Source organism: Tachyglossus aculeatus, chromosome X4 (genome assembly GCF_015852505.1).
Source record: "Tachyglossus aculeatus isolate mTacAcu1 chromosome X4, mTacAcu1.pri, whole genome shotgun sequence".
NCBI lineage: Eukaryota > Metazoa > Chordata > Mammalia > Monotremata > Tachyglossidae > Tachyglossus > Tachyglossus aculeatus.
Window position 1 is genome coordinate 42,901,030 of NC_052098.1, and position 20,835 is coordinate 42,921,864.

General features: G+C 41.5%; 1 protein-coding gene across 3 annotated transcripts in view; it reads right to left on the bottom strand.

The window, feature by feature from the left end:
- Positions 1–20,835, bottom strand: part of DMXL1 (Dmx like 1) — a 158,356-nt gene that overhangs the window by 71,399 nt on the left and 66,122 nt on the right. For all 3 annotated transcript variants that reach the window (XM_038769926.1, XM_038769925.1, XM_038769924.1), the window contains exons 14-22: positions 19,729–19,818; positions 19,492–19,594; positions 14,795–14,914; positions 14,023–14,244; positions 10,880–12,568; positions 9,150–9,257; positions 7,402–7,571; positions 2,409–2,506; positions 560–725 (exon numbers count right to left, since the gene is read on the bottom strand). In XM_038769926.1, coding sequence (XP_038625854.1) covers positions 560–725; positions 2,409–2,506; positions 7,402–7,571; positions 9,150–9,257; positions 10,880–12,568; positions 14,023–14,244; positions 14,795–14,914; positions 19,492–19,594; positions 19,729–19,818 — 2,766 coding nt within the window. The remainder of the gene's footprint in view (positions 1–559; positions 726–2,408; positions 2,507–7,401; positions 7,572–9,149; positions 9,258–10,879; positions 12,569–14,022; positions 14,245–14,794; positions 14,915–19,491; positions 19,595–19,728; positions 19,819–20,835) is intronic.

Genomic DNA, 20,835 nt, shown 5'->3' on the forward strand with positions numbered 1-20,835 from the left:
GCGCTTGGGAAGTACAAGTCGGCAACATATAGAAATGGTCTCTACCCAGTAACAGGCTCACAGTCTAGAAGGGGGAGACAGACAACAAAACAAAACATGTGGACAGGTGTCAAAATCGTCAGAACAAATAGAATTAAAGCTATACACACATCATTAACAAAATAAATAGAATAGTAAATATGTACAATACACTTGTGTATTTACAACCCATCCTCAGCACATTTTACGGCAGGTAACATGAGTTTCACTTCTGCTGTATTATCCCAGGTGCTTAATACAGTGTTCAGCACTTGGTAAATGCAACTAGCTGACTGGAGAGCAACAACTCCTATATTTTTCTGCTTCACTATGGCTTATTTCACTCTTAAGGAGAAGTTTGATGAGCTTCCTTGTTTCCAAAAATTCATCTCCCCTACTGTTTGTAATGTACATATTTCAAATGAGACAGCACCATCACCTGCAGATTTTAAAATCAAAAATTAGAAATACCAAAAAGTCATACAGTTGAACGAATTTTACAAACTGCCACTAAAACCTTAGAACACCTTTCACTACTTACCTCGACTGCGTCTCTTAGGCAACCAGCTAAGAGAAAAAATGCAGCTGAATGTTCAAATCGCTGTTTTCCCAGCAAAGAAAAGGCATTTTTTAATGCTGCTTTACGCCATCTGTCATCCTCAAAATTGTGTCCAAAAAACTGTGTCATCTTGGTGTCTTTTTGGGACCTGCAAAGAAGGGAAACAAAACAAAACAGTAGTAAATCTCAGAAAAGCCCTTTTACAATTAGAAGTTGTCTGTAGGTCATCTTGGCCTTGAAAACAGTTTCAAAAAGTTGGCCAGAAAAGCTTGCAGCACACCACCTGCCCTTCACACACAAATTTAGTGTGTCAACTCCTTCACCTTTAAACTAAACCTCATGAGACAGAATACCATGATGATTACACATGTAAAATTTATTATACCCAAGAGATCTGGAATTGATGTAGTTATATGCATATGCAACTAATTAGGTATGGAAAAGGTATGAGTATTATGCAACCCTGTGGGGTAAATATAAATATTTACAAGGTGGAGTGTGACCCTCTATTGCTGAAATTAATGAGGAAATAAAATGGTCACTAGTAATAATAATAATAATACTAGTATTTGTTAAGTGCTTATTATGTGCCAAGCACTGGTCTAAGCGCTGGGGTAGATACGAGGTAATCAGCTGTCCCACGTGGGGCTCACAGTCTTAATCCACATTTGACAGATGAGGTAACTGAGGCACAGACAAGTTATGTGCCTTGCCCAAGGTGACACAGTTGACAAATGGCGGAGCCTGGATTAGAACCCATGTCCTCTGACTCTCAAGCCCATGCTCTTTCCACTAAGCCACACTGCTTCTACCCATAGCTCTTCACCACTAAATTTAGAGTTTGACTAAATACCGGTCAATTGTGTATGGCATCTAAGATTGTGACAATTTCAACAAATAAAAACTCGATTACCTCTAGTGAATCCCCAGATTTCACTACAAAAAAGTATTCGTAGCATAACTGTACCCAGGCAAGAGCAAACAAGAGTACAGGTGGGAAGGATATCTCCAGACGGTAAACTCGATATGGGCAAGGGACGTGCCCCTAATGCTGTGCATTGTACTCTACCAAGCACTTAGTACAGTGCTCTGTACATAGTAAGAGCTTAATAAATACCACTGATTGAGTGATTGATCTTCCCCCACAGAACTCTCCACAGGCTAGTTGGGTTCTAGAGATTCCCTGAGCCAAGAGACAAAATCCAGATGACTTCTGAGAGATCTGGACATACCAGGCTGTAAGACTTCGGGAAGTTTGAGTCTTTTCGAAAGGCCACTTCAGGGCAAATCCAAGATGTCCCAGGCTAACCGGTGTTGGGTACAGAATACCCAAAGGCAACTCGAATCCTCACCAGAGGATCCAGGGATTGCCCAGATCTGAACAAGACAGGCCAAAACCTCACACCGAGGTCCCTCAGTCTCATTCCCAGACAAATTATTCCCAGCTCATAATTTAGAGGTACAGAGAGTACAGTGGGATATTCTTTATGTGGGCCTATTCACCGTACGGCAGTCACCTATTCTCACCTGAGAGTTACCACCTGGAAAGGTCTTGAGGGAAAAGAGGAAACATATCATGCTTCTTGAAAAAGAAATCCGTTTTAATGTACTTAAAACAATTTAAAGATCAAAGCACATTGTGTCATTTCATCACAAATATGGCAGATGAAAATAATCTTGATTTATGCTGTGTTTACTGAAAACCAAAGGCAAAACGACAGCATAAAAATGTGCTTGGACAATGCTGCAAAATTACACAAAAACTGAAGAACCTCAAGTCATGCAACAATCTTAAATTCTGAAAATTTTAATTAAGAATTCTCTTCCCTACCTGTACAATCCCCAAATCACAGCTTTCTTTTTCATTGCAAGGTAAAAAATGGCAGCATCTAATGGATCATTCTTTCGATAAAATGCTGCTTTTGCCACCTGTGTGTGGAAATTACATTTTTAAAAAGTTATTACACAAAAAATGACAAAACTCATTCAATCAATCATATTTATTGAGCACTGGTTGCATACAGAGCACTGTACTAAGAACTTGGGAAAGTATGACAATATAACAGATACATTCCCTGCCCAAAAAGAATGTGTTCTTTACATATTTTCCTTATTACAATTATTTTTCTCTGTAAAATATAGTTTATATTGCCAAATAATGTTTGGTTTTGGAATATCTAAAAGGATAAAGAAGACCAAAACTCTAATTAATGCTAGCATTAAACATAACATACATGTCATAATCTCACCTACTATTCAGAACAAATGGCCATAATTTCATATTCAGCAGGTACATAGAATCTCATTTTGAGTAGCTGATTTGGTCCTGATTTCTGCACCGTAGTACTTATTAACAGATGATACAACTGAGGCATAGAGAAGTGAAGTGACTTGCCCAAGGTCGCACAGCAGACAAGTGGTGGAGCTGGGATTAGAACCCAGGTCCTTCTGACCCCTTTTCCTCTTTTCCATTACCTGGCTTGGATCCGATTCCCAAGCTGGGCCGGTACTTTCATTCATTTATTCTTTCAATTGTATTTGTTGAGCACTTACTGTGTGCAAAGCACTGTATTAAGTGTTTGGGAGAGTACAATACAACAACAGTCACATTTCCAGCCCACAATGAGCTCACAGTCTAGATGGGGAGACAGCCATTAATACACCTAAACAAATCACATTCATCCATTCAATTGTATTTATTGAGCACTTACTGTGTGCAGAGCACTGTACTAAGCGCTTGGGAAGTACAAGTTGGCAACATATAGAGACGGTCCCTACCCAACAACGGGCTCACAGTCTAGAAGGGGGACATATATCACAGATATATACATAGGTGCTGTGGGGCTGGGATGGAGGATGAATGAAGGGAGCAAGTCAGGGTGATGCAGAAGGGAGTGGGAGAAGAGCAGAAGAGGGTTTAGTCAGGGAAGGCTTCTTGGAGATGTGCCTTCAAATAAGGCTGTGAAGTGGGGGAGAGTAACTATCTGTCTGAGATGAGAAGGGAGGATGCTCCAGGCTAGAGGTAGAGTATGTGTGAGAGGTGGGAGGCGAGATAGAGGAGACTGAGGTACATTGAGAAGGTTAGCATTAGCTACAATGACTCTAGACTGTGAGTTTGTTGGGGGCAGGGATTGTCACTGTTTATTGTTGTAATGTTCTTTCCCAAGTGCTTAGTACAGTGCTCTGCACACAGTGAGTGCTTAATAAATACTGAATGATTAAAAGACCTTTACTGTCTGAGGATAAAGAGCCAGTCAATCTAGTCAACCTTAATTACCCGGTGTTCATTCATCATCCCCAATAGAATTGGTAGGGCCTCCTATCTCTTCCCGTGTGGCTCTGAATGCCAAGCTTTAAGCTAAACATCCCGATGAGGGTACAAGGTGGGAATGGGAAATGATCCCAATCCCGAGTGTAAGTGAATTAGTCCCTTACAAATTTCTGAACTGGTAAAATCAATCAGATACGGCTTTGGTAACAGGCGCAACCTCTCCCCGCCACCTCTCTCCTCACATTCACTTTATCTAGAGGATCTATTTCTTTTCTCAGTCGGCTTCCTAACGGGTACGATTTTAACTTGAGTTCAGAGTAACGTCAAACCGAAAAATCCAAAGATGGGAAGAAAATCCATACTAAGAGACAGACACCGAACAATCCAGGAGAGTTTCTGATTTTACATTTCATTCATTCATATTTATTGAGTGCTTATTGTGTGCAGAGCACTGTACTGAGCACTTGGAAAGTACAATTCAGCAATAGAGACAATCCCTACCCACGAGCTTCAGAGGAGCCTTCTTTCCTAAAGAATCTTATGAGTTGGGCAGTAGCAGTAGCAGCACATACTGAGTGCCCACTTGGTGGCACTTGGAGGTATAGAATAATCAATGGTATTTATTGAGCACTTATAATGTGCAGAGCACTGTACTAAGCACTTGCGAAAGTACAACAGAATTAGCAAACACATTCCCTGCCCACCACGAGCCTAGAGTCTTGATTGACTATAAATCAATAGGAAGTGATATGTTACCTGCCCAACATCAAAATACTGACAGGGGCAGTCAAAATAAACGCATGTACAACTGAATTGACAGATATACACAAAAGTGCTAAGGATAAGTATAAGAAGTTCACGAGCGCTAGAAGTTCACAAGCGCTAGCATTCACTGGTGGCTTTATAGGACATAGGGTTCTGGGAAATTCAATGGGGATGCTCTGTGGGGAAGAGGTGGGATTTTAGGAGGTCTGTGAATGTGTGAAGAGCTGTTATCCCTTTAAGTTACTCTGAAAGAGCCAGAGTCCCCAAGCTACACCTCTTTGCCTGTTGGCCAGTTCCCATCAAATTAGTCTGCCCTCCTAGGACAGAGAGCAAGGATTGCCCGGACAGGATCAGTGCTGCTTCAGCCAATAAAAAAGTTGTGTCTCCCAACCCTGCCCTTTTGGGTCCCATAAACACTACCATTCAAGAAAGAGAACAAAAGAGAAGGAAAGAAAACACTCGTTCCCAATGCTTGAAAAACAAGGATTTGGGGCCACACAGTTTACTATCAAGAATGGGAGTAGGTACTTTTTACCTCGTTTGAGCTCCTGTTGAACCCTAATGTTGTGCTGTCCACTCTATGTGGGCCATCACTTTTATTAGTGATTTTAAATGATCAACCAATCTAACTCTGGCAAAGCGGTCAAGAAACTAGGTTCTTGAAATGTATGCTACGTGGAAAAATAAATCTGAACGTAATATTTTCCTTAGTGACTAGAATGCAAGAGTACATTTAGTCAGAAATAGCAATCAAAGTGAGGGAGTGCAGGTGGGCCAAAATAAATAGAACTTTGAAAAGCATGCCAAAAAATCTGAGTTACAATCCCAGTTTCTGGGGAAATAAAGGTATCCCAAGGGACTTCAGTCAACAGAAATAATTTTTGATGGCTCTATGAAATGTTATTCCCTCTTTTGGAACTCTTTTGCTAGACTGTCACCTCCTTGAAGGCAGGGATAGTGTCTACTAACTCTACTGTACTCTATTCATCATATTTATTGAGCATGTATTGTGTGCAAGGCACTGTATTAAGCACTTGGGAGAGGACAACACAATAATAAAACAGACACACTCTCTGCCCACAACGAGCTTACAGTCTAGAGGGGGAGACAGACATTAATATAAATAAATGAATTATGGATAAATACTTAAGTGCTATGGGGATGGTAGGGAGGATGAATGAAAGGAGCAAGTCAGGGCAATGCAGAAAGGAGTGGAAGAAAAGGAAAATCAGGGAAGGCCTCTTGGAGATGTGCCTTCAATAAGGGAGAGTGATTGCCTGTCTGATATGAAAAGGGAGGGTGTCCCAGGCCAGAGGCAGGATGTGGGCGAGAGGCTGGCGGAGAGATAGAGGAGATCGAGTAGGTTGGCATTTGAGGAGCCAAGTGTGAGGGCTGGGTTGTAGTAGAAGAGTAGCGAGGTGAGGTAGGAGGGGGCATGGTGATGTAGTGTTTTAAAGGAGATAGAATGGAGTTTCTGGTTGATGCAGAGGTGGATGGGCAACCACTGGAGGGAAACATGTATTGAGCAGTTTTGCAGAAAAATGATCCAGGCAGCAGAGTGAAGTATGGTCTAGAGTGGGGAGGTCAGCAAGGAGGCTGATGCAGTAGTCGAGGCAGGATAGGATAAGTCCTTGAATTAATGTGGTAGCAGGTTGGCCTGATATCCAGATTTCTGGATATCTAGATTTCCTCCAGCAGCCCTCTATGGTTCAAGCACAGGAGCAAAGAAAGTGGACTATGGAGGTGATTCAGGGCTATGGGTTAGTGGTATGAAATCGATGAAGGGATAGGGAAGCGAATGCATTGAGCTCAGTAGAGAGGGTGGTGTTTGAAGGTGTCAATTTGGTCATCAAGGGAAAGTGTAATTTGGGCATAGAGGCTAAATGGGGCAAGACAACTTGAGAAAATTGGACAGAGTCAAAAGACCGGAGGCCTCTGTGGGGGAACAGGACGGTTTTGCCGGTAGGTCACGGTGTGTAGGAGAGAAGGCAGGTGAAGAGGTTGTGGTCGAATAGAGAAATTCCAGAGTTGGTAAGGGTAGAGATTGTACAGTGACCGGAAACGGTGAGAGTGACTGTGTGTCCAAGTTGCTGAGTGGGCGACGTGGGGTAGAGCAGGAGGTAGACGGAATTGAGGAGTGATAGAAAGAGGGCAGCGGAAGGAGCGTCAGGAACATCTACATGGACACTGAAGTCCCCACGGATCAATGTAGGGATGGAGAAAGAGAGAAAGAATGTAGGAAAGGGATCAAAATTGTTCAAAAAGTTGGAGGTGGGGTCTGGGGGGTGGTAGATGACCATGAGTGGGTGGTAGAGGCAGATGATATAGGCTTTTCAGTCATTCAATTGTATTTATTGAGTACTTACTGTGTGCAAAGCACTGTACTAAGCACTTCAAAGGGAAGGGCTTCAAAAGGAAGGGAAAGAGAGGGATGGGGGAGATGGAGTGGTGAGAAAGTGGCACTGGGGAGCGAGAAGGAGCCCAATTTCTCCTCCTTCCCCAGCAAGTCTTGAGGAGTGGGTGAAGATGAGGCCCAAGCGCTTAGTACAGTGCTCTGCAAAAAGTGAGCACTCAATAAACACTGTCAGTTGATTCACCTTCCAGAAAGCTTAGTATTTCTTACACATCACAGTCACCATCATCAAAATGTAGAATACAGAGCAAGCAACCTTGAGAGAGTAGAGGAATAAAAAGCACTTTCTGCCCGGAAAATTGGGACGCTTCCATTTAAACAGAGAAACCAAACAGAAAAAACAAAATCAAAAGCAATAGGTAAATTTGCGTTTACCTTTTCTATGCATCTTCGCAGAACGGAGATATTTCGAACCCACCATCCCACCCCCATCGCTCGGAGTTCGGACCAAGTTGGATCGTTCTTCTGCATTGCAGGGAGCATGTTTAGCAGTTCTTCTTCGGCTACTGAATGAAAGGCCCAGACAAAATGGCTAGTTGACAAGCCTAAAAGATAGTTGAGCATAAGAAAGGAGTTTGGATCCTTCAATGCCAGAGAAAAATGAAATCAAACATGAATCAATCCATCAATCCACCAATTAATGGTATTTACTGAGTGCTTAGTGTGTGCAGAGCACCGTTCAAAATGCTTGGGAGAATACAACACAGACCCATTCCCTGACCATACTGAGCTTATGGTCTAGAGGGGGAGACAGATATTAATACAAGTAAATAAGTAATTAGTAATAAGAAATTTAAAGATATGTACTTAAGTGCCGTGGGGTCAGGGCAAATAGCAAATGACCAAATGAATACCTAGAAGTTACCAGAAATGATTTTCTTTCTCGATTTGAAATGAGAAGTCTTTCCCATCTAGGCCAGATGGATTTGGAGCTATAATATGGAGTGGTTGGGCTGCCTGTCTTCTGGCATGCAGACCAATCAATCCATGGTATTTACTGAGCACTTACTGTGTGCAGAACACTGTACTAACTGCTTGGGAAAGTACAATGCAACAGAATGAGCTGACGCATTCCCTTCCCTCAATCATAATCTCTACCATCTGCCCACACCCCAACTACGTCTAGGGGTAGTTAAGAGACGAGCATTTTCTTCCTGCCTTCATCACCATAGAGTGGTGTGCATCATGGAGAGAACTTTATAAGTAGTCAATTATAGGTTAACTAGTACCAATATGCCACTACTTATGAGTCAAGTCTTGTCCAAGCATTGTCGGATGCCTCAGTACTTAATAATAGTAATAATAATAATAATACTTTAATAATAATACTTGTGGTACTTAAGTGCTTACTGTGTGCCAAGCACTGTACTAAGCCCTGGGGTAGATACAAGCTACTCAGATCCCACACGGGGCTCACCATCTAAGTAGGAGGGAGTTCAGAATTAAATCCCCACTTTGCAGATGAGGAAAGTGAGGCACAGAAAAGTTAAGTGACTTGCCCAAGGTCACATGACGGGTGGTAAGTGGCAGAGCCAGATTAGAACCCAGGTCCTCCGACTTCCAGGTCCGTGTTCTTTCCACCGGGCTGCATTGCTTGCCCTATTGCTAAGTAGGGCGCTGAAAATGTAGAGTACATATTCAAGCAGTGAAGCAATCTCAGCCTTAAAGGAGTGAAATTATCCCTGGACTCTTTTCATGCAATTCAGGTAAATACAGCTTCCCTCAAGTAATTTTTAAATGAAAAGGAAGGACGATGTTAAAGGCCGAAACTATTCTAGCCTCAATTGAGATTTAAAACTGAGTATTTATTAAGGACTGACGGTGAAATTACATTGCAGACGAAATGACATTTTCTTCTCTAGTATCATTCCCCCCAAATTAACATTCAGTACTTGTGATTCGTCAAACTTACTATACCATTATCTGACTGATATTTCTAAGCCAAGCCAAGTTAGAAAAATCACAAGTCACTCATCTTTCATTCTCTCAGAAATCCTCTCTATCATTTTAGCAATTAGTCCTACTCTGTGCATGTATATCTGAATAGAAGTTCTTTTTTTCCACATTCATGTCCTTGGGAAACATCCAATTCAGTAAAATAGCTATGTAGTAGTTTTTTTTACCTTGATGAAACAGCTGAGCTCGATACACGGGTAGGGAAGTTGTGAGAAACGTATGTAGCCGAACAGCCAAAAGAAATTTTAACCCACATTCATCAAGCGTTTCTCCACCTATGACCATAAATAGGACTTTAAGAATTCTAAAGGCAAATCAGTTTTTCTTATAAAAAGTAAAGATTAAACATAGCAATGAGCATCTGCAACACCACAGAGCTTGCAATATGAACCGAAGAACTAGAAAATTCGTGGGATTCTAGCTGACCCATGAATTACTAATATAAGCAATAATAATAAGAGTAGCTATTAAGTGAATAGGTGCCCAGCGCTGGAGTAGGTATAAAAAAAAAAAAAAATCAGATCAGACACAGTCTGTGTCCCACACGAGGCTCACAGTCTAAGATGGAGGAAGAACACGTATTTTCATCCCCCTTTTACAGATGAGGAGAGTGGGGCAAAGAGGAGTTAAAGGTGACTTGTCCAAGGCCACGCACCTGGCGAGTGGCAGAGCTGGGACTAGAACCCAGGTCCTCTGACTCCCAGTGGTGTGTTCTTTCCTCTACACCACGGTTTGGTATGTGCGTTTCCTCTCATTCCCCACTCCAAACCTGGCATGTATCCCTTTCTCGTCCTATCTTCCCCATTCCCAGTATTACCTGGCTTCTTGGGAAGATTTCAATTATGGCTGGATCCTCTGGGTCCCTCTCTGGGATCCTCTGGGACCCCTAAGTGGGATCTCGTGACAAGGACTTCAGCAGATTCCTGGAGTGACAAGGGGCTGATGTCCTGGGGCCCCCTCATTTAGCTGCACCTCTTCCAGTCCCCCTACTTGGGTCTAGAGTGTGGGTAGGAGATATCCAGAAGTCTATGACTGCTGGACAGCCAGCCATTCTGCTGAAGAAAATGATGCTTTGACAGTCCCTAGGGATGCTAATTTGGCATGCCTCCTCCTTAGGGGGGGACATTCATCAAGTAGAATGCCCAAGGTGTAGAATGTCTGGGAGAGTCAAAATCATATCAGGTTGGGGTGGGATGTTTGTGTATTTTAAATATTAGTAGCCAATCTACATAGAAAAATCAATTTTTTAAACTAATAATGATAATGATAATAATAATAATGATAATGGTATTTGCTAAGCGCTTACAATGTGCCAGGCACTGGACTAAGCGCTGGGGTGGATACAAACAAATCAGGTTGGACACGGTCCACGTCCCATGTGGGGCTCATGGTCTTAAACAGAAGCAGCGTGACTCAGTGGAAAGAGCCCTGGCTTGGGAGTCAGAGTTCATGGGTTCTAATCCCGGTTCCGCCACTTGTCAGCTGTGTGACTTTGGGCCAGCCACTTAACTTCTGTGTGCCTCAGTTACCTCATCTGTAAAATGGGGATTAAGACTGTGAGCCCCACGTGGGACAACCTGATTACTTTGTATCCGCCCCAGCACTTAGAACAGTGCTTTGCATGTAGTAAGCGCTTAAATGCCATTATCATTATTATTATTAATCCCCATTATACAGATGAGGTAACTGAGGCACAGGGAAGTGAAGTGACTTGCCCAAGGGCACACAGCAGACGAGTAGCAGAGCCAGCATTAGAACCCATGACCTTCTGACTCCCAGGCCCGTGGTCTACACTAAGCCATGTGGCCTTTGTGCACGCGCGCGCACACACACGCACACAAAAAACCAAAAAACAGAACCAAGAACTACAAAGTCGCCAAATCCAATTAAATTTTACCTTGACTTCGGTCTCTGCTTTCTCCAATATCAGTGGTGGTTGTTGCAATGGTGTCTGCCAAGGCCATCAGTGACATTTGCTCCATCCTGTTGAGTCCTGGCAAGCTCGAACGAAGCAAATGGCTTGAAAGAACCTGGGCGTGTTCAGGGCCAAAGTAAGTGGGACCGTATTGAGAAAGATCGATGACCTCAGGTTTAACATCTTCTCCCTCTACCTCCAATACGTCGACATCGTCTGGCGTTGGGGTTGAGATCCGGAAGAGTTCGTCGTAATTTTCTCGAGGTAATTCCTTTGGTTTAGTCAAGGTACTCTGGTGCGGGGGCTTTTCCAGAGAATATGAGCTGTCCTCATCTGCGGCGAGAAGAGCATAGAGAGGGAGGGGAGGAACGGAATCTATCTCCGTGTAATCCATATTGTCTGTCCTGTGGAACGTCTGGGGGTCTCTTGTAGTGCTACCGCTGGCACTGATAGTGAGAGACCGGAGTCGGCGGTCATGATTGGATTCAGACTCATTCAAAGCCACAACTTCCCCGGCGATACACTTGACCAAATGAGCCAGGATGGCTTTGGCTCTACGCGCTCGGCCAAGATCCATGAGTTCCAAGAGCTGCAGTGGGTGATACTGAGGTAAAGTCGGGGACAGCACGTGAGCCGCTTCGAAGAGTCCCGAATCTTCCATGTCCATAGTGAGATCGAATGCAGTTTTCTTGCCACAGATTTTCTGCGCGAGGCTGGCCGTGGATCTGGTCAGAGGTTTCTTTGGTGGGTGTGGGCCGGAACTGGATGAACTGCTCTGTTTCATTAAACTGACTAGTGAGGGGGTACTGCCACTAAACGAATCTGCGACAACAGGCTCTTGTTTGGAAGCCGGCTGCCATTGAGAATAAACATGCATTTCGCAGTCCATCCCCACAACGAGGATGCCATCACGTACCCAAGATAGAGAGACGGGGAACGGCGGTGATCCTTCTACTGACGAGATCAAGTCAACACACCGCAGCAATACAAATTTGGAGAGACACGTGCCTTTGCTGTCTTCCCACAGTGGAAGAGCCAAGCTCTCTTTCCCGCTCTGTTCCTGAATCTGTCCAGCCAGCTGTCCATACATAAACAGCTTGGACCCGATTCCTACGGTCAGGATGTGCGAACCATCCTCTCGAGACATCCAGTCTAAGTGAACCAAGTGCTTTGTGCGTGGCAAAATATTCTCTTTACCAGACAAATAAACCTCTTGCTTACTGTAAGTCACTAAATTGCTATCGATCCCAATGCCAGCATCCAGCATTACGTTCAGTTCATCTAAATGGATTGTCTGCTCCAGAATCCAACACGAACCGCCTGTAGATTCACATTCAAAAATACCAACGTGCATCATAAAGCCTTGGGAAGATCTACTGTTAGCTGCCGTCTGCTTGTATGCTACAGCTAAACGATTTGTGTGTGCGCAGCTAACTTCAACAGGCCTGCCGGGTATATTTACAACACTGCTACTGTGAAGTCCATCCTCGATGAGTAATGGCCATTCTTCCCAAATATATGTATCCATCGTGGTTCCGGTACTCTCTGATGTGACGGCTTCTACGCTGGTCACTCTGCATCTCCAAAATCTCACTTTCTCATCTGAGCATGAGGTTGCCAGTAAATAAGGGGCAGTACAAACAGGATATATTGAAGAGGAGCTCAGATGCCCTGCAAGAAGAGCAAACCAAAAATTAATCTGGCCATAAAATAAGCCCTCCTGGACTTACATTTTTGATTGAACGAGTTTTTATTCTTTAAGAAAACCCCCCCAAAAACACAAAGCCCAAATTTACTCTAAGAGAAGCAGGCCAACGTGAATGGCCTTCAGCTATAAATCTGAAGGAACAACTGCAATTCGAGCTGTGGATAAAGGAAAACAGGGCTTTGTTGAACTTCCACATTTATATTGAAAGAGAGCAGAAAATGGGGACACTGCTTTACTTCCATAAATTAAATATTTCATTTTTATGCCAAATCAACAAGCATGAAACACTGCCAACAATAAATTAAACTTCAAACGATGCTTCTTGGTGCACTAAGTATAAGACAAAGCCTAAAATTAACATTATGTATTTTAAATGATGCAGATTGTATAAAGAATTAGAAATTATCAGATGTAGGGAGCAACCAACAATGCAATAGATTAACTATCAAAAGAATTGTTTTTAAATGAGTTGATGCACTCCCTTTCCCATTTCCTCCCAGATTTTCTAAAGTGTCAACAAAATTTGAGCCCCATTTGGAGCTGCTCAATTGTTTCTGCAACTATTTACGTGGCTGGTTTTTTTTTTTTGTTTTTGCTTTTTTTTAAAAAAAAAAAAAACCCACAACTTCAATTAGAGTCAAACAAATCCCTTTCAACACAAAATTGGAATAAGCTACAAAGGCACATACTCATTCTGGTTTTCCATCCCCTTCATGTCCCAAAGAGACAGAAGTGAAAAGGAATTAAGTCTGATGGAAGCCTAACAGTCGACTGGTTAAAAAAAAAAAAAAACACCTTTAAATTTCATAGTAAAAATTGTGTAATAAACACATAAGTCAATTAAAATACCATTTAAGGTGAAATCAACCAATGGTCCATAAATACATACCCTTACACTTTGCCTCTAGATTGTAAGCTCGCTGTGAGCAGGGAATGTATCTGTTACTTTGTTATATTGTACTCCCTCCAAGCACTTAGTACAGCACTCTAACCATAAGAAGTGCTCAAACCACTGATTGACCAATTTCCCCGATCTGTAGTTTATTGTAATGCCTGTCTCCCTCTCTAGACTATAAGCTCCTTGAAGGTAGGGAGCTGTTTACCAACTCTGTTATACTGTACTCTCCCAAGCACTTAGCACAGTGCTCTCCACACAGTAAGCACTCTCACTAAATGTGACTGGTTGATGGATATTCACTGAGTGCAGAGCATTATACCCAGCAATTGGGAGAATACAACACACTAGAATTGATAGGCATGATGCCAGCTCAGAGGGAGTTTACAGACTGGAGGAGGAGTCATTTATTCCTAATTCTCTGTGGTTTCAAAAGTGAAGATGAAAGTTCTATAGACTGACATTCTTTCTTGCATTCCAAAATTTTTTCCATTTTTTTTTTCCTGCTTAGGAGTCACAAACCTGCTGATGGCTTGACACTGATTATTTCAACTCCTGCTGGTAAATTCAGCTCTTGGCTGTAAACCATTTCTGAAGAAAGTGTCAATTTGCTGGTACTTTGAAGGTTAGCTCTGCAAGCTTGATACTTCTGTACAAAAGGGGACTGGATCTTTTCTGGAGAAGAAGAATATAACTCTGCCTGTTGTGACAATGCATCAGGTAGACTGCTGTCAATCTTCTCATCTATTAGAATGGAGAACATGGTATATTAAAACATATAAAGATCCAGAATTTGTTGTCAGAGAAGATCATCTTCAAAAACACATCAAAAGGAAGAACTTCTTGACTATTAAAAAAAAATGAATCATTGGACGGCAAGGAGGTTATGGGATCTTCATTCCTAGAAAATTTACAAAAAATCCTCCTTGGATAAAGCAGACTTCCATCTGCTTGGAAAGTATGGGCAGAACCTGATGTCCTCAAGATCTCTTCCTGCTCTGGAATTCTAAGTAATTCAAAATTAACTCACTCATGCTTCAAAAACAAAACACAAAAAATGCACTGCAAGAGACTTCAATGCACTTGCTGATATGGAGGTAACTATATGATAGTAATTTCAACAGTATACCTTGGACAAAGCAGTGCATGAACACTATTCTGATACCATTACCTGCCAATTCCACCAAATAGCTAGCTGTATTAAAGAAGAGCTTTAACAAATATGCCTCCTTTCACACACTTATTACTTACTATACTTTAAAATATAGTTTATACCAGAAAAAAAAATACCTACCCATTGAGACGGGAATGGATTTTAAGTGTAAATTCCACATATGTAGTAGTGAACGATTGTCTTGAGTGCACTCAATCACGATTAGGTAAAACTTTTCAGAAAATCCATCTGGTGGATTACCTGTTGGTATTAATGGTAAGTATGAGAATTTGCTGACTATAGAATACATGTTAGAATAATTAGATAGCCCATGTCTTCTCTTCTAATTCATTCTGCCACAAATAAAACTTCAAAAATAACCAATGGGCATGATGCAAAACCACTATTCATCTCTGTATATTTTCCAGAAATGCATTTTTATGAAAAACAACAGAGAAGCAAATTTCACGAAAATCCAATCTTTTGCTACAAACTGGAAAAAAGAGGTAAATTACACTATTTTACAGGGATTGTGGTTATTTAGGAGATGTACTTATCTCAATGTAGTTGTTTATTCAATGTTCCATTAAACATTTAAACTGTATGGATCATTTTGAGTAACTTATGGTTTCAAAGTTACCAAAAATGAAGTTAATTTTATTTCACTTGGCTTTAACAGAAAGCATGAATCAAGCATCTTTAGTCAGTCATCAAATCCAACTGTTTCGAGCTTCACGACATCTCCAGAATTTTTCCTTTGTCCTTTCCTAGTCAACCAAATTACTACCACACTGGTCCACGCACTTGTCACATCCAATCTCTCAACTACTGCATCAGCCTCCTCACTGACCTCCCTGCCTCCAGCCTCTCCCTGCTCCAAGCCATAGTTCACTCTGCTTCACCTATAGTTTTTCTAAATAAGAAAAATGAATAATTCTGCACATATCTCTCCACACCTCAGAAACCTCCAATGGCACCCATCCATCATCTCCACATCAAGGATAATAATTGTACTATTTGTTAATCAGGTTGAACACAATCCCTGTCCCACATGGGGCTCACAGTATAAGGAGCAGGAAAAACAGGCACTAAATCCCCACTTTACAAATGAGGAATCAGGCCCAGAGAAGTTAGGTGACTTGGCCAAGATCATGCAACAGGCAAGGGGCTGAGTCAGGTTTAGAACCCAGATTCTGACTCTCAGTCTTGTAATCTTTCCACTAGATCATGCTGCTTCTCACCTTATACGCTAGAGTCCATACCCCTCAACTTGTAAGTACTCCCAACCTTCCATTACGACACTTACGTACAGTACATATCTTTATACCCAGTTGCATCCCTACCTCTAAATTATTTTAATGTCTGTCTCCCTGACTAGCTTGGTAAGCTCCTAGAGAGCAGGGATGCAACCACTAGGTCTATTGCATTGCTGAGCATTTAGGTCACTGCTCTGAACAAAGTAAGCATTCAATAAATACCACTGATTCTAGTAAGAATCAACCACAAATTTTTAAGATAATGACGACTGCATTCATTTGATTCTTAAGGAAAGAAGAAAATAGTAGAGAGGCAGTGTGGTCGTTAGAAAGAGTAGGGTCCTGCGAGTTCCTGTCCCAGCTTTGTCATTTATCTGCTTTGTGACCTTGGGCAAGCCACTTAACATCTTTGTGCCTCAGTTCCTCATCTGTAAAATGGAAATAAAATATCTATTCCCCATTCCTCATGAGCCCCTCGTGGAATTGGAACTGAATCAAATCTACTTTTCTGGTATCTTCCCAAGTGCTTAGCACAGGGTGCTTAATAAATACCAATCAATTGTGTTTATTGAGCGCTTACTGTATGCAGAGCGCTGTACTGAGTGCTTGGGAGGTACAGTGCTCTAATAATAATAATAATAATAATAATAATGGTATTTGTTAAGCACTTACTATGTGCAAAGCACTGGGGTAGATACAAGGTTATCAGGTTGTCCCACGTGGGGCTCACAGTCCTAGTCCCCATTTTTACAGATGAGGTAACAGGCACAGAGAAGTTAAGTGACTTGCCCAAAGTCACACAGCTGACAAGTGGTGGAGTCGGGATTTGAACCCATGACCTCTGACTCCAAAGCCCGTGCTCTTTCCACTAAGCCATGCTGCTTCTCTATAATAATGATGGCATTTATTAAGCACTTACTATGTGCAAAGCACTGTTCTAAGCACTGGGGAGGTTACAAGGTGATCAGGTTGTCCCACGGGGGGCTCACAGTCTTAATCCCCATTCTACAGATGAGGTAACTGAGGCCCAGAGAAGCTAAGTGACTTGCCCAAAGTCACATAGCTGACAATTGGCAGAGCCGGGATTTGAACCCCGACCTCTGACTCCAAAGCCTGTGCTCTTTCCACTGAGCCATGTCCTTGGCCTTTAGACTCTACACGCAGTAAGCACTCAAACACGACAATGAAAGAATGGGAGAGTACAATATAACAGAGTTGTTATTCTGAAGTTTTTGCTGCAGATTCCCTTTTAACTGCAACAGGAAGACGTTGCATTACCTATGGGCCAAAATTATTTACCTGTACAGTGTGCAAACTAGGCAACGGCCTCAAAAACTCTCCTGCCTCAGAATATACTTCATGAAGTTACAAAGGACAATATCTTTGCGAAGCAGCGTGGCCTAGGAGATAGAGCCCAGGTCTGGGAGTCAGAAGGACCTGGGTTCTAATCCCGGCTCCAGCACCTGTCTGCTGTGTGACCTTGAGAAGTCACTAAACCCCTCTGTGCCTCACCTACCTCATCAGTAAAATGGGGATTGAGACTATGAGCCCCACGTGAGACATGGACTGTGTCCAAGCTGGTTGGCTTGTAATCTACCCCGGCACTTAATATAGTGCCTGGCATGTAGTTAAGTGCTTAATAAATACCACACATAAAAAGATTCCCTATACTACAGCCACATTCAGAAATGATCGATTTTCTTCTGCTTTTGCCATCTCAAGTTGATGAAAAATTGAGTGGAATGTTTCATGAATTTCAGCATAAAAAGTGACAACCATAAATTTGATGCATGGAATAATGGTGACCAAAAGTATCAGAAACCCAGAAAAATTCCTTAGGTTATTTTTATCCAAACAATATCATTTCTTGAGAACCTGAGCGCTAGGAACTGAAATCAATCAATGGTAATTGTATGCCGAGAGCACAATTCCTGCTCTCAGTGAATTTACAATTTAGGGTACTAAGCACTTCGGCAACTACAACAATAGCAAAACAGAAGGGGATACTTTTTATGGTATTTCTTAAGCACTTATTATGTGTCAAACAGTGTTCTGAGCACTGGGAGAGGTACTAGTTTATCAGGTTGGACACAGTCCCTGCCCCAAATGGGGCTCACAGTCCAAGTAGGAGGGATAACAGGCACTGCATCTCCATTTTGCAGTTGCAGAAGCTGAGGCACAGAGAATTTAAGTGACTTTCCTAAGGTCACACCGCAAGCAACTGCCAAGCTGAGATTAGAACCCAGGTCCTTCTGACTCGGCTATCAGACCTTTCCGCTCTCCATTGGGCCATGCTGCTTCCTTCCAAGAAGGAAGAGGTTTCAGAGAGGGTGGGGGTAGTAAGGTTGGAGCTTTCCCCTTTTGGGGGGGCTGAAGGATCCATCTGATGCTTTTGTTGATGACTGAGTTGCTTGAAAGATTGCACCCTATTAATGACAGACCAATAAGTTGTTTAGACTGAAAACTAAACTGTTTAAACTCTAGACTTTAAGTTCCTCTAGACCGTGGGCAGAGAACATAGGGTGTCTACCAACTTTGTTATAGAGTACTCTCCCAAGCGCTTAGTACAGTGCTCTGCACACAATAAGTCCTCAAAAAATACTCTTGATTGATTGTTTGATTTTCAAAAACTTTCCTTCCACTTTACTCCTTGGAACACCAGTAATAGTAGCATCATGAAGTCCCTTAGCCTTTAATGGCAACTGCTACGGTTACCATACTCTGGAATGGCTACTATCATCACGCATATAACTATTTGAACACAGAGATAAGCAGAAATTACAAATGTCACAAAAATCTATGTAAAAACAATGGCTAAGAACTGTTAGAGATATATAAAAAAATATAAATGACCTATGAAGTGGCACACGTCAGAATGGGGGGAGAATCGGGAGAAAGCATAAAAGGAGAGCTGGGAACCAATTAAAGTAGACAAGAGGCAGGAGTTATTTAAATTACTTTAGGTCTACAATCTTATTTCTTCAAGCACTTAGTACAGTGCTCTGAACACAGTAAGTGCTCAATAAATACCAGTAGTTCTTTTATTGATTCTGTTTATTGTCTAAAATAATGCACTTATCTGTATATTCTGTTTTTTGGTGGAAAACTATTCCTGTGAGGAACATAAATTGAAGAGTCTAATAGAGCCAAACTAAACCTTAGAAGTATCACTGCCTTGGGTTATAAGACCCAGGTAGGTCCCTTTGTCTTTCACTGTTCCTTCACGTAACCTCTTCAGAGTGGTTAATAATAGGATTAAGATGCAGAATTTAATATAAAGTTGTGTTTTACACAGTAAAACAACCAAAGCGAGGCATTTATTTAAATTGTGAGAGCAACTGAAACACTGGGAAACAGTTTTCCATTTAAGTGTAGTTTCTTAGTCAACATTTTCTATTTCACAGAGTACTTAGCATGTGCTTCTTCTAAATTCAGCATTCCTTTGCAGTCGAAGAAAAGGGGTTGATACTCTTTACCAGTTCTGGTAATGAACAAATCCCTACTTCCCCCACATCTGCATGTAAAAGGAAATTTGACAGCATTCTCCAAAATTTCATTCACCAAAACATTTTTTGCCTTTACCGGAATCTGATAAAATGCTGTCCTTTGCTGGCCTTTTCTTCTCTTTATTATTGAAAATGAAGTCTTCTTGAAAAACATGAAGGAGCTGTGTTTTTCTGCCATGCTGAATGTAAATATCAAAATAAGTTGATGACTCAATTTTGTGGTTGTATATATAGGCACACACAATAAATGATTATATATACATAATATAACATAGATATATAAGTATATATTATAGAGGGAGAGGATACTTACAAGTTCTGTAATAGCATCTAACTCTATAATGCATCCGGGTCTTGCTGTTGATTGTTGACTTACAATGTTAAATACTTCACCAACATATTTCTGTTTTAAAAAGGGGAATATCTTCTTAGTGTAAGAACAAATGAAAGCACTGTTACAACTTATAGAAATGGAACTGCTTGTCAATGAGTAATCACTGACACAAAAAGCAAATGAACTAGATATGTACAATTTTTTATGAGGAAAAAATTTAAGGACAAAGACAAAATATGACCATTACTTGGGATGAAAACCAGATATTTCGCTAGTTTTGTCAAGAGATTACAGTATAAATGCCCCATGATACTAACCTGTATACCATACTAATTATATTGCTATTCTGGTTGGCTGCCCTGGTTAACACAGCTCGTATTTCTAACCTTTAAAAGACACAACATGGATATCGTTTTTATCTTAAAATGGCGTAAGCGAATTCAAAAGGCTTCTCTCATTTATCCCAAGTCACAATTGTTTCTGATAGGTAGTGCTGATTTTATTAGTCATTCACCTGTGTTCCTTCAGTTTCTCTGGATATAATTGCCAATCTGTCTACCTTTCTTCCCACATGAGACTGCTAGCTCCACGCGAGTGTGCATGTTTTTTTAAGGGGGAGGAAAGAATCACATTTTATACTTTTTCCTGTATTCCCAAGCACCCATTGCTCTACTAAAATGTCACCAATACTTGAATAGAAAGGAGTTCTGAAATACTACTTTGTCGCAAGAGAAGCAGTGTGGCCTAGTAGATAGAGCATGGGCCTGAGAGTCAGAAGGACCTGGGTTCTAATGCCAGCTTCGCCACTTGTCTGCTGTGTGACCTTGGGCAATCCATTTCACTTCTCTGAGCCTGTTACCTCATCTGTAAAGTGGGGATTAAGACTGTGAGCCCAATGTAGGGCAGGAACTGTGTCTAACCTGAATATCTTATATCTACCCCAGTGCTTAGAACAGTGCCTGGCACATGGTATGCACTTAATACCATAAAAAAGGGTAAACACTAGCCTAATCAATTTTACTTATGTATTAAATGACTAAAGTTTACATAAAATGATGATTTTTACAATATTTAAAAGTTATAGTT